A 14,863-nucleotide genomic window follows, 5' to 3' on the forward strand; every position below is an offset into this window, starting at 1 on the left:
AAACCGAGGAACAAAAATTGGATGATGAGACGTAATAACACGCGATCATCTCGCCGGATGACAGGCGCGAAGAGCTCGATTAGCTCAACCGCTGGAAGATTCGGAAAGGGGAGGCCTCGGTTCGCTGAACCGACTTTTCTCCTTACGCGTCTCGGAATAGAAGAGAAGAAACAAAAAAAACAGAAGAAGAGAAAAAAAAAGGAAAAAGGGGCGACGGGAGGGAAAATTAGGGTGACAAGACGTAATAACACGTGACTGTTTCGCTTTACAAAAATAGTGCCTTTTTTACAAAGACTCTGTTGTTTGTGCCAAGTCGAATTCAACGGATGCGAATGCGTACACTCGCGCGCGCACGTGCGCGTGCGCGTAACACACATACACACGGACACACTCGACACACACGTAGGCGTATATTTACAGGTTGAAGAAAGGGGAGCGACGCGTAGTGGTGGGAGAGACACGGGGGAGGGGGGATAGATTTAAAGAGAACGAGAGCGAGACGCAAGAAGCGAGAGAGACGGAGTAAAAGTGAGCTCGAAGTATTCGCGGAGAGACTGAGCGAGTGGAATCATCAGGAATCTAGAACAAAAGCGGACCGATTGTTTTCTTTCCGAAATCATACCGGGCCTTCGACACTCTGATATCGAGGTTCGATCTGACCTCGATTGGAGTTTCTGCCTCAAAATGTAGCGCGTTAAATTTCAACGAAGTGACTCTTCGTTTCGACTAGTTAGCGAATTTACTCGCTAATTTTTTGTGCTTCGAAAATGTTACTAATCTAGCGTTGGGATTAGTCGTCGAATTTTTACCGTATTCGAATACTATTCGAATACACGATTGCTCGACTATGCGAGTAGTCAAATACTATTCGAATATTCGATTGTTCGAATATTCGAGTACTCGAATACTATTCGAATATTCGAGTACTCAAATACTATTCGAATATCCGATTGTTCGAATATTCGACTACTCGAATACTATTCGAATACCCGATTGTTCGAATACTATTCGAATACCCGATTGTTCGAATATTCGATTACTCAAATACTATTGGAGTACACGAATATAACCGAAACCTAAGCCAACCTTACTCGAATGTTTTTGGGATTCGAAATGGTACGAAGTCCATCGTTCTGAACTGAAATGAAAATAATAGTTGCTCTTTAGATGCGAAAGAAGGGAAGGGGAACACGTTGCAACATATCCGAGAATTTCGTACCGACTTCGAAATTTTGATGTCTGGACGTATTACATTTTGGTAGAGTGAAAAGAGGGTGAAAAATGTTTCGGAAAGAAAACGGTAGCACAGACGACACGCGAGGGAGAACAAAACGCACGTGCAAACACGGCGACACACAGATTCATACACACACATACGGCCGAGAAAGGAGAGCGAGAGAGAGAAAGGATGAGAGAGAACGAGTATAGAAAAAGCATGAGTGAATGGCAAGGAAAGAAGAAAAGAGTATGAGCGAGAGCGAGAGAGGTGCGTTTCTCGCGAGAAAAGAGAAAGATGTACCGCGGGACTAACGAAAAGAAAAAAAAAAAAAAAAAAAAAAAATGCCAAAAAGTGTTCCACTAATCAATGCCGCCGTGGATCCCCAATTAGTACCTACCGTAAACCGAATGAAATTACAAATAATAATCGAATTGTAGAATTGTGCTAAAGAAGATGAAAGAAAAAAAGAGGTTAATATATAACTCTAATTATGGTTATATATATATGTATATTTACCCGTATATGTATATATATAAGTATGTATGTGTATATGTATATGTATATATAGGTGTGTGTATATACATATATGTATATTTACGCGTGTGCGGGTACGTACGCGAGTATATGTACGCGCACACGGAACGGACACACGCATATGAACGCGGAGAGCAAGCACACCGATACGCAGCACGATTTTTTCTTTCCTTCGCACGTCGAATCGTAATTACACACCGAATCATCCCTTTTGTCCGCCAATATTTCGTGAAACAAAGAAAAGGAAAAAAAATAATAATAAACCTTTCAGACTGTGTACACCTACTACTATTGTATATACGAATCATATAAAATATACATACGTATACATATACATATATAAATATATATTATATTAAAACGGATAATAAGACACTTAGCACTAACAGAATTACCCCCATTATTACATGAGATGATATTAATTAACTGATAGTATTATACCTGTTGTCCCAGTAGCGTACTACTACCTACTACCCTCGACCCCCCACCCCTCAGCCCCAAACCCCCCTTAGGAGGAAAATTGAGAAAAAAAAAAGAAGAAATCGTTATCTACCGTTATCACACTTTGAGTTTACCGATAAATCGTTAAATAATCGTCATTGGTATAACGATAAGGATTATTATTATTATTAATATTATATTATATTATATTATATTGTATTATCATTAATATTATTATCGTCAGCATCGTCGTTGTCATCGTCGTTGTCGTCATTGTCGACCTTCATCGTTCATCGTCGCGAAACCATATCCTCATCGTTCCGAACCTAACCTCCAATTTCGTCTATCTTCCCCCCGCACTCTTTTTTTCTCTCTCTTTTCTTTGCGATTATTCAACATTTCGGACGCTGTTTCCACCATTCTTCTATTCCCGTTCCATCGAGGCTGCGCGTAAACAGTCATTCACCTTCCATGATCATCTTCTCGTCGGCCTTCTTCCTTCGCCGCTGCTTCTTCACGAGATCGATCTCGATCGAAAGAGGATTCGATGATTCGAGACGGTTCGCGATCGCTCAGTGTCCTATTGGACTTTCGACGTGATTCGTCGATGCACAGGGTACTCGCGAAATGTCGAATTATCGTCGTGGCGAGAGATGTAAACGCGAGGCAGAAGATATTGGCCGTTCAAGGTCAGTTCTCCGACCGTGTCCACTTTCTCGATAAGTCGGACAAAAGAGACTCGAGGTAGACGATAGTCGTTCGGTAACCTCGAGTAACCAATATTTATTGTCCCGAGTATAATTTCCTCTGAAACGTCTCCAAAGAACGTGGTTATGTTTCGACGAGTCACTGGGTGCTTGCGAGGTTCGTGAAACTTCTTTCGTCAAGACGCTACACACCACGGTAGCGGGTATTGGTCGCTCAAGGTATTTTTTCTCGACCGTGCAGTCAGAGATCCTTCCAGATTTTCGATACGTCACCTTTCTCCGCCTCCCGAGCACAATGGGCGGAGCGAAGGGACTCGAGGCGGAGCGACGAGGCAGCCACGCCCCTTGTGGTGGGGGTAGCCGCTCGGTGACCGCGAGCGGCCAATATTTTCTGCCGCGATTCCCAGTTCCCTTTGGGCTTTCGTTCGCGATGAAACTTCCCAGGCTGAAGAGCAATCGTAACGCAACGTTTCGGGACAAGCTGACGTTGTTTCGCGTCGAAGGACAATCGCGAGGAGGGTCGTTACCGCGTCACACGCCTGGAGAACGTATATCGGTCCCTTCCGCGCGTTTTTCATTTTTCTAGAGGCATTGTACGAACCGTGACTATATGTAGAAGGCACCCTTATACGACGAGGGTTTCGTTTCTAGGAAGAAAAGACAAAAACTCGTTGATCCAGTTGTCTCTTCTTTTCTCAGAAAGGGGTCTTCAGCGCGCGTGACGCGTCGGGCTTCTTCCGCGGGACGATTCTTCCCCGTCGAGGAGTCGTTAATTGACTTAGACTGATTAGGAATAAAGTTCGGGGGAAATTTTAGAGACAAATGCTCTGTACTGTAGAGTCCGACACTGGACAGAACGTTCGATCTTTGATCGAGAGCAGCCTGTGTCGATCGGCGCGAGAAGAAGCGCCGTAATCCTGTCATCGATGTTATCGTCCTTCGTTGTCCCCACCCACTCCCCCCTATTCCCGTTACTTTGAGGCGTGCGTGTGCGTGTGTGCTCGGTGAGAGGCGTGGTATATGCGCGCTTCGTATGCGCGGTGAGAACAGCGCGTTCGAATCGAATCGTGCAATCGGTGTCGATTCCGACGTGAATCTCGTTTTCTTTTTTCTTTTTTTTTTTTGTTTTTTTTTTCATCGACGAATACCCAAGCGACGATAATTCGTAAATGCGTAATCGAGCGGCGAGAGGTCGTTGGATGTTGTTTTGCATATCGCAGGAAATACTGCCGAGGGGATATTAATCGTTGCGCATCCTCGTGGCGGACGTCTGCGAACCGATTTTATCATTGTAATCCGTCGACGAATCTTTGTTCGCAGTTTATAGACGCCTTAGACTTAGAGTCTCTCGGTTTATTTAATTTGTAAATAAATCACGATTTACTCAACATTAACAAGCGAGTTTTGTTTTTTTTATATATATATATATATAAATAAATATATATTATTGCTCACGACACGGGCACCGGCGTGCGTCGGTGGTATTTTTTACGATATGCGAGGTGTCCCCCCCAGATGGCGCGGCGCACGAATCGAAGATGCGTGGCCGAACGATACGGTGGGGGTAGCCCCTCGGTGGCCTTGAGCAACCAGTTGATTTCGTTCAGACTCGGTTCGAACGTCTCACACGGCGAGATCGTTTCGAGATGCGCCAAGCTTCGGCTTGTATGGTCGTGACAATGGACTTTTTTCTTTTTTTTTAATCTATCGCTGTAATCACTGCCATTTTACCGGCACAGGGTCGATAAGCGACAACGATTCGGAGTAGAGAAATTTGTTAATGTTACTACGAAGCGACGCGCGTGTGCGACCTCGTTTTGTATCGTTGTTCCCCATCTGCTACGCGACGCATTCACCGGGAACGAATTCCTGTGCTTTTAATCGTTCGAATAGAATCTCTATCGTTCGATCAGTTGTTACCTCCACGCACCATATTGTGTTCATGTGCACAGACAGAGTGGGGGAAGCTCCGTAAATTCCAGAATTTATTGTGGACTACTACTGACCGAGTCGACTAGATGCATTTTATTTGAAAAACGGTGAAAGAAGAAATTCCTTCTTTTTGCTCGACAATTACTTCGTGTACTAACGAATATTTAAATAATTCACCTTCAGGATAATAATGGACGCGACGTGACGACCATCTCGGTGAAAATATATATTTGTAAGCGTACAATTTTTTACAATTGCAGAAAGAAAGCAATACCTTCACCTTTTATGGTAATAATTATATTGCTCTATTTACTTACCGGTAGAAATTTCGGTATGTCGGCAAATATATATTTTCGTCGTCGTATATATATATATACATATATATTATTACCTCGAAGACCAAGAAAACTACGATTATTTAAAGTTTCTTTGGCATAAGAAGTATTTTATTCGTCGAAATTGGATAATTAATAAACGAAATTGTAATCTGTGAAAGGATACGGAAAAAGTGTTTCGTGAAAATGTAACGTGTCGCGAGCCGGGCAAATTGCACGTGAAGTGCGCATGCGCGCGTCGCGTCGTGTTCGTTTCGAAGCCGCGACGGAATCGCGTCGTTTATTAACTGTGTCCCGCGAACGTTCTACGGTCGGAACGACCGCGCGTTTTTCTGGCCAATTAAAAAACGCCAATTTTGATCGAGTTTCGAGCGTCTAGCGAGGAACTCTAGGTCATTTCTCCGAAGTGCTCGATAGAGAGCCACTTTCAGGAGGACAGTCGTGCCGTAGACAGAGCCCTGGCGCCGGTATCGAAGAGTTGCTGGCAACTCAGCGAACCGACAAAGCCATCGATAACCCCCTTCGATCGTGTCTCTCGATCTGCGAGTGCATCGTGGCAAGGAGGTGCCAGTTCACTGTCCACGGGGCTGACCCATTTGTTTCTTGTCTGTGGTCGATTCGTAAACGTGCATCAAGCTCGAGCGTTTACGAAAGCGCAAGGAACAGGGCGAGAGATAATATTCGTCGCGTATCGTTTCTCTTCGAGGCATCTGGTCACGTGCTGCGCGACGCACATGCGCAGACGTAGTAAACAACAACGTACGTTCGATGGAACGGGTCGAATATAACCTCTCGGATTTGTTTGTCCCGTTTCGATTGATTTCGGCGCGAATCGATGTATTCGCGCCACGCGATCGAGTAAAGATTACATCGCGTGATACGTGACCGTGCTAACAGTTTACCAACGCGATCAGTGAGAAAGACTTTCGTCTTGCGTTTCGCATGCACGTGAATCGGTTACTCGAGTTTGGTGTGCGTTCGGTTTGTCGTAATCGAGCAGGCGTTACCGTAATTGTCTTAGAAAATGCAAACAGAATCAGCAAATAGGCAGACATTGAGTATGAAAGAGAAAAAGAGGCGTGCGTGCACTTATGAGAGTGAAACAAAGGATTAGAGAGAGAGTAAGCTTTTAGCACGTGTGATTGCAAAACAGAGAGACAGAGAGAAAGAGAGAAAGAATGAGTGAGAGGTTTCAAACGATGGCGTTTACCCTTCACCGACTACATGCAATATGAAATTGAGTATACAAAGCAGAGCAGCGAGAACCATTTGTCCTAGTCCTAGTATTCAAACTCATCACCATAATTTATAACCGATTTCAATTTAAATCTAATAAAATGATGTTATAATACCAACACGTGATTTCGATATTCTTTTCAGACCTACAATGGTTGAGACTATTAGAATGCATCGTAAATTATGAATATCGAAGACCCAACATGTTCCCGCCAAATTTCAATACTTCGATCGATGCCATCTTGAAAATGGCAGCGAGTGGCGCAATCTACGGCAAAACGCCCAAGTTTGTAGAGAAATCGTTTCAGTTTCTACCGCTAGATGTCGACACTAAGACTAATCGCCGAACTCCAGATAAGTTTCGATTAAGCTATTACTTATTGAAGAGAGCAATTGAAGGGATGGACGGACTTGTTGAAAAACTGTACACATAAAGAGTTTTTGAATTTATTGCAATAAATATACGTACAATATACAATTATAAAATACATATTTCATATTCTCAGTAAGTGGGAATAAAAAAGAAATAAAGTATAAATAAGCATAACTTATGTTATAAAATAGTCGTTATTTTCTAACTTTTTAAACACAGAATTATATTTAACTGCTTCTTGAATTTTTGACAGTATCAGTTTGTCGCACATATTCTCTTTACTTGCAAATATTATATTCGTATAGTGCAAGTTATTTATAAATTCCATAACAAAATTAAAACAGTTCATCTTAACTTCGTCGTAATTCTCAGACTTCCATTTAATATCCTTTAACATCGCTTGCAATGTCTCGTCCCAGTGATTATCCCAAGATGTGGGAGTTATCTTTAACACAATGCTATCTGTCCATTTGGAATGATCATTTATTATTACACCTTGTTTATCAAATTCAAAAACAATACCCTTTGAATTTGTTATTCCTATATGCAATTCGTTTACAATATGATAGTCAGTTAGGAAATTGCCTTGAGACGGTCTAACAACTACAGCAGCTGGTTGGTACGCTGCATTTTTATACGGATATGGAATAAGAAATGGTTCTATATTATAATCTACAATGCACAATCGACAAATTGGACATATTTTTGGGACACTTTTGCAAAATATACTTTTGGTACAACAATGGCGGAAACATATTATTCCTGGATCACGGGCCATAATCTATGTTTAAACAATCTTAAAGGTGCAGTGTAACATATTTACACAAAATTTGAGGTTATATCGAATAGAATAACGGAATAAGCTTCAGAAGTGGATCTAATTTCCTAATGCTTATGTTCAGGTGAGTGTATGCGATAAAAGCTATAAATGAAATAATGCTTTCAATCAATTATTGACATATAAATGATACGATTAATGTAAAATTTCATTCAAGTATACTTTACCTATACAACTTATGTTACGACGGCTTTGCAAAATGAGTATACATTCCAAGTATACATAAATCCATAATAGCTAGTTTCATTTTTCAATAATTAATCTTGAAATTGTTCTTGCAATTTTCCTGTCAAACAACTAGCCACGTGTGTGTTTTCTATACAGTTTCATATAACGGTAAACGTCGGTATATAACCATACGCCGATGTTTGTTACAATTTTAACTATATTTAGTTACATCGAATTAATAAGAACTATTTTACATACAAGAATAACGTGATATCAATTTATTAAATTCAAAAATATAACGAGATAAACTATCGATAATATATCGATAACATATCGATAACGCAACGTGAATTCGACTTTATCATCTGCAAATCAAGAGGAAAATAGAAAATAATTATCGCAATGGCATGTAATGTTTACTTTAACTCTACCTCATCGTAGCGACAAAAATATCGTTGCTGTAAACATCATAAATCATGCGAGACATCAAGACTGAGATGTATTTAAGTGTGCGCGGTAAATCGAAGAAAGTGCGTCTCGTAAAAATTTCGCGGTTTCTCGTATACCGTTTGCATTGGTATTCGTTTATTTTTCCCTTTCGATCGAAGGACTTTCGCGGTCGCGCCGAACGTTTCCGTCCATGATCTCAGTCGGTAGTCGTGACCGCGAACTCGACCAATAGTTACGTGTTCCCGCCCTTCCCCCACTACCGTCTAGTTCGAGCGCGTGCCGCGACGCGCGACAGCGCTGTGGTAGTAGCAGCTGATCCATGGTGCGGTGTGGAGCAGTCGTGTCCGTGCCGCGTTTCGCAGTGTGTTCGTACCGGTACGCGTAAGCGACGTTTCTCCTCGTCGGTGACTCTCGTCCTTAGTGATTCTCGGTGCTCGACACTCGTGACAAGTGACTGCCCCGGAACGTGGTATTCGACCGATTCCTCCGCTGACACGTTGCGAAACAGTGAAAGGCAGAGAGGACGGACTAGGAGAGATCAAAGACGACGAAGAAAGGAAGAGCAGCGAGAATCAGTTACGGCGCGTCCATCGCGAAAAACTGGGTGAGTGTTTCGTTTTACTGTTCACCGATGTATACGTACGTCGAACGCCTTGAAAATCGTATCGCTGAAAATGGTTAGAAACGCGGGCACGTGCTTCGCGATCCCTATCGAGGATCAACGTATAAGGCGCACACGTGAGACCCGCGTACCCTTTAGAGGTGACTGACACCTGATGCGTCAATGACCATACCACGCGTACGAGTCGCGTGTACTTCGTTCTTCCCTACCGTGATCGCATCTATTCGACTTTAAGGGAATCGTAACCGCGAATGCGTAGATTCCGATCCGTGTCGCGAAACGTAGATCGAGTCGAGCGTCTCCGTACAGGATTTGAAATCTCGCATTCGTTTACGCGGATGAGCGTGTCGCCAAACGGAGCGCAGCGATAGGTTATGTCACACAGATGCTGTTAGCAATGTATTTTGCGCCGTGGGACTCGTGGGAGTGGTGTGTCTCATCCCACGATAGACATTCTCCTAATACGTACATACGTACGCGCTTAACGGAACGCGTCTCAAATCTTCAGTGGTGCTCATGTGATATTTTTCGCTCCGATCGCCGAGATTTATCTCGTTTCTATGGCTCGCGCGTGCTGTGCACGTTCAAGGTCGCAGCTATCGTAGGGACACCGTTGCACGTAGAATATTGACTCGTTAAGGAGCTTCCTCTTTAAAAGCATTCCAGACGCTCGCGCTGTCCTCTTAAAACCACGTTCGAAAAGGTCAGGAGTGCATTGTCTGTGCATTCTTAATGCGCCCGGGACGGAAGAGGAATACGGGTGGGTGTTTTTTGTCGATTTCGTTGGTAGAGTACGAACCGCAAAAAGAAGTTTCGCGGACCACCGGTAACGGGTTTCGGATCAAGCACATTTTTTCCCGCAGAGTGGGGGAACACGTTTCGGTTTCCGCTGTCCTACATATCGCAGTTTTCCAAATCTGCTTGCCGTTATTATTGGAGCGCGTAGGTCTCTCGAATAATTGCCCGTGAATATTAATATACATGGTTCGTTCGTGCGACGCGTTAACATTTTATGCCTTATTTACATCCGAGTGCCGCGTTCTACGTTCCATAATAAACGCGTACCGAAACTTGTCTCTTTCGAGTGCATTTCCAAGCGAGCGTGGTGCAATTGGAGCGCGTTGCTCCGTCATAAATTATCCAGACGGTGGCGGCAAGTGTAGAAAATAGATAAATTGTATCACGCGTTGCGCGTTGTCAACGAGGAAGGGAAGGCATTGGCATCCAGTTGGCGTCCATTGCGATACGATCGAAGACGCTCCGTCGGGCGTTCCGTTTATTTTATTCGCACGGGACGCGACCGTTGTTTAATATCGTGCGACAACAGTGTTAACAATAAGCAACGGATTTCCACGCGGTAGAAATTAATACAACGAGAGGAAGAATCGAAGATACGCTATCGTCACTACAGGTACATCGACGCGTCACCTAACCTATATTTGTTTATCCGTATTGTTTCCTTCCTTCTACGTGACATTTTCAAAGCTCGCGCGTGCGCATTTTTTTTTTTCCACGGTGCGCCACGAAGTTTACCGTTCTTCTCAAATACCCTACCGCAAATATCCGAAGCAATATTTTTTTTAATGTGGCGCCGGCAGTTACCGCGTCCGTATTCTCCCCTTTGCTATTGACGTTTTAATGATGACGTAGCCGCAAAGGGGACGCTGTTTATCGACCGTAATAAAACCCGGGATACTTGCGAACCGAAAATAAAACAAAAAAAAAAAACATAAGCGCACGCGTTCGTGCTCGTGCGTACACCCGATTATTTTCAGCGATAAATTTTTTTCCCGGGGAAAAATACTTAGCCGGAGCCGTCTCGTCCGCGGTGTTCTCACCGGTCGTAACTTTATGGAAATTTTGAGCGCGCGCTCGCGCGCGGGCGTCCTGTTTAAATTTCATTGTCCTGAACGCCGTGTCTCGTTTTCAACGACCAGCACCGAAACTTACACCGTCGCGTAACGAACGAATTAGAGACGAAAACAATTGCTGCTCGTGACGCGCGTAAACGAGTCTCGAGTCCAAGGGGTAAAAATAACGCGAAAAACATGTTTTACAACCACCAGGCTCGAGTCTAGACCGTTAAACAAAGCACTTATGACTTTTCCAACGGTCGTTTTCTCTACGCGTAAAATTCTATCTTCGGTTACCTTGATTGACGATGTTCGCGTACTTTTACATAGAAAAATTTATTTAGATAAAATTTAGACTCTAGACTTCGCGTAAACATTCTCAAATTGTGTTCAAAGCCGGAGAAGATTTTACAATTGAAAATTCTCTGCTAAGATAACTAAAGGGAAGAAAATTTCCACGAAGAAGGTTACACGGAGTTTTTCTCGGTCGTCTCCGATTTCAAATTTGTATTGTTTATCAGTCGACCGCGGTGCAACCAATTAGGCGTTGCGCGCGTAATGAAAAGCGTCGTATTTCAAGAACGCCGGGCCGCGGTCGCGTTTGTCGTCGTGGAAATCGGTTCGCGGCTCGTTTCTCGTAAATAATTATATCGTAAATAATGCGGCCCGCGGTGTCGCGCGCGCGTTCACCGCGCCCGCCACATTTCGAATCGTCAACGCGTTTCCGACTGCGCACAATGAACCGATTTCCGATATTTGAACGCGATACACCACCGCGCTCGAGTCTGTCCATAAATCAGGGGGTGCACGGGACCACGAACCCCACACAGGGGGGTCGAAGGGGTGGTTACATCAACCAAAGTGTGATTCGTGCACGAGTTGGAAAAATTCTGGTTACCCTCGATGCACAACGATTCGGAAATATTTGAATAATTGTCGAAAGTGATTCCATAACTGTTGCAAAATTAGCGAGCAATGAGAATAAATATTTTTATATTATACGTTTGAGATTTTATATGGAGATATTTTTCTTATATGACGAAAGGTGGGTATTGTTTGAATAATTGTCGAAAATGATTTCAAAACTGTTGCAAAATTAGAGAACAATTGGAATAAATATTGATATTTTATATTATATGTTTGAGATTTTATATGGAGATATTTTTCTTATTTGACGGAAGGTGGGTATTGTTTGAATAATTGTCGAAAGTGATTTCAAAACTGTTGCAAAATTAGAGAACAATTGGAATAAATATTGATATTTTATATTATATGTTTGAGATTTTATATGGAGATATTTTTCTTATATGACGAAAGGTGGGTATTGTTTGAATAATTGTCGAAAGTGATTCCAAAGCTGTTGTAAAATTAGCGAGTAATTCGAATAAATATTGATATATATTCGAATAAATATTTTATATCGTAAGTTTGATGTTTTATATAGAGATATTTTTCTTAGGCGAAGATTAGTGGGTATTATTTGAATAATTGTCGAAAGTAATTTCAAAACTGTTGCAAAATTAGCGAGCAATGAGAATAAATATTGATATTTTATATTATATGTTTGAGATTTTATATGGAGATATTTTTCTTATTTGACGAAAGGTGGGTATTGTTTGAATAATTGTCGAAAGTGATTCCAAAGCTGTTGTAAAATTAGCGAGTAATTCGAATAAATATTGATATTTTATATTGTAAGTTTGATATTTTACATGAACATATTTTTCTTACGTGAAGAAAATATAAGTAAAATTAGTAATAATAACATAAATTATATAATTATTTCATCAAAATAATCCTTGTTTGAAAAGTGGGTATTACACGTGGACCTGTTAAAATGTTAAGGAATTATTAAGGAGTCACTTTATATTTTTTTTTGCACAGAATGATAGTTTGAATTGTTAAAAATAATATAAGAAAGGTCACATGGAAAAATGTGTATTAATAATTAACAGAAATATAACGTTCTCGTTGGAAACGATTTTTATTCTTTTTTTAACGAAGAATCTCTTAACGTTACCCTCGATGTACACCGATTTTTAAATATTTGAATAATTGTCGAAAGTGATAACAAAACCTGTTATAAAATTAGCGAACAATTCGAATAAATATTGATAATTCACATCGTAAGTTTGATACTTTACACGATAAAACTGGGTGACCTGGCCAAATACTAAGAAAGTATTAAGTCACTTTATATACATATTTTTTTTTACACAAAACGATAGTTTGAATTGTTAAAAGTAACCTAAAAAAGGTCACGCGAAGAAATGTGCATTAATAACAGAAATATAACGCCCAGAATGAAAACAATTTTCACCCCTTCTTTTTTTTTACGAAAAATAAACCGTCCTAATGGACAGGAGTATTTCGCCAAGTGTGCAACGACGATCAGTTCGAGCTAACAATAACAATCCCCGACATTGTATCCCGTTGTGAAATAAAAATCACAAGACGATCCCGGTCCTAGCACGTAGAGTTTATTTTTCGTCCACGACCCGATTTTACATCTCTTTCAGCACGGAAGATAATTCTTCTAATTTACAACCACCGTTTCTTTTTCCTTTTTTTTTTTTTATTACCGCAGAACGTAAAGCAATTTTTCGTTACGTTGAATTCTACGTGTGGAATACACGAGACATCCGGAAATACTCGAACACGGGGAAAGTTAGTCGCGCGTCGTTACGTTTCTGTTACAATTATCGTTCAATGTTTTACAATACGCTCGAGCGAGAGGTCGGTTACGATGTGTGTTAAAAAAAAGAGAATGCAAATAAAACGCACACGAAATAACAATCTTTTTCAACCGAAAACCGCCCGGAAATCACACAGTTGGAAACCTTCGCGAATAAAAAATAAATCGCTCGGACGGACACCGTCTTGCGATTTTTACATTCAATAATAACAAACGTAACGCGAGCGAGGGCTGTTTAAGAAGAACGCGTTGCTACGGGGCGGATTTCCGCTCCATTTCCGTTACGTCGATTTTATTGTTCACCCTGTTTTTTATCAATGATTTCTTGGCGCGTTGTTCCTTCGCGCATTTATTATTAACGCTCGTCAGTTTCGTTATTCCACATCGAGGATAAATTGCGCGCCTTTTATTTTTACGGCACGTTTGTCTCGTTGTAAATAAAAATCGAAAGAAAAGAACAAAAAAAAAAAGAAAAATACAAAAGGAAAGAAAAATGGTCCGCGCACGCTTTGAGGTATTCCCGGTGATTGTTCCCTTTGATTAATTTAATCTCGAGGTGAGAATTATCAACTATTCATCCATCACGATACTTCTCCACGTGTACGAATATAATAAAACGAATGAAATCGTTCGCGTTCTCGGTAGGTTAGAAATTACCCCATGGGATACACGGGGACATTTAAATGTCCTTTACCTCGGGTAGAGAGAAGGCCGTTTAAATGTTTTCTACATTCGAAGAACCGATCGAACGACGAGAAACTTCTCCGCGATGGTATCCGATGCTTTCGATCGTACTCTCTAGGTATTATCGATTCATTGTTTTTCCTCGCGGAAATTTCTATTTCGATCACGGAAGGGGATGACCGGTGGGGAGACAAAACCGAGTTCGATTACGAATTTGCGTCACCGGTACCGATATATCGCACCTTCGATCTTAATTGCCTTTTCAATCCCGGAATGTTCATTCGACTATCGAAATTTCAATTAAAATCATCGCCCGTTCCGATTACCCGGAACCGTTCCTCCAGCTATTGAAATCTCCTGTTTGAACGGGCCTGGCGTTTCCGTGAAGCGACGTCGATTCGACGCAACCTGGATTTGCTTCCGTTTGGAACCTTTCGTGCGTCAGGATTCGATATATTTCGCGGAAGAGTCGAGGAAAGGGCTCCTCCGAGAATTGTACAGCGAATGGTCCCGATTCTATGTGTAAAAAAATTTTGAACGAATTTTATTGTAGTCGACTGCGTAGATTTCTGGGAGATTTAATCACTGTGTACATATTTCGAACAACTTCTCTACAGTGAAGGGTGTATCTTTGAGCAAAAAATTTGGAATAGTGTTACTACAGTCGATTGTGAAGATTCTAGGGAATTTAACTGTGGAGATATTTCGAAGGGAGGAGTGAAGGGTATATCGAATAGATTTGATCCTTTGAGAAAAAAAATTTGGAAATAGTATTA

The 14,863-nt window shown here is 41.5% G+C and overlaps 2 protein-coding genes and 1 long non-coding RNA gene across 6 annotated transcripts in view; 2 read left to right on the forward strand and 1 right to left on the reverse strand.

The window, feature by feature from the left end:
- The first annotated feature begins 5,293 nt into the window (after positions 1-5,293).
- On the forward strand, positions 5,294-6,988 carry LOC143155346 (uncharacterized). Of its 4 annotated transcripts, none has more exons than XR_012994380.1 (2): positions 5,294-6,289; positions 6,549-6,988. It is a non-coding gene; the product is annotated as an uncharacterized LOC143155346 (long non-coding RNA). The 4 variants fall into 4 exon arrangements; XR_012994381.1 differs by having other exon boundaries at positions 5,294-6,176; XR_012994382.1 differs by having other exon boundaries at positions 5,294-6,140.
- LOC143155345 (MKRN2 opposite strand protein-like) lies at positions 6,842-8,022 on the reverse strand. Its single transcript, XM_076327973.1, has 2 exons — positions 7,783-8,022; positions 6,842-7,699 (listed from the first exon to the last, which is right to left on the reverse strand). The coding sequence occupies exon 2, from the start codon at positions 7,553-7,555 to the stop codon at positions 6,953-6,955; it is 603 nt and encodes a 200-aa protein (XP_076184088.1). The 5' UTR covers positions 7,556-7,699; positions 7,783-8,022; the 3' UTR covers positions 6,842-6,952.
- Positions 8,023-8,259: 237 nt separating this feature from the next.
- The window catches only part of LOC143154898 (uncharacterized), a 322,091-nt gene continuing 315,487 nt past the window's right edge, over positions 8,260-14,863 (forward strand). Inside the window, exons 1-2 of the mRNA XM_076326963.1 lie at positions 8,260-8,313; positions 8,434-8,837. Of these exons, the coding sequence (XP_076183078.1) occupies positions 8,260-8,313; positions 8,434-8,837 (458 nt within the window). The remainder of the gene's footprint in view (positions 8,314-8,433; positions 8,838-14,863) is intronic.

Source organism: Ptiloglossa arizonensis, chromosome 2 (assembly GCF_051014685.1).
Source record: "Ptiloglossa arizonensis isolate GNS036 chromosome 2, iyPtiAriz1_principal, whole genome shotgun sequence".
Lineage (NCBI taxonomy): Eukaryota > Metazoa > Arthropoda > Insecta > Hymenoptera > Colletidae > Ptiloglossa > Ptiloglossa arizonensis.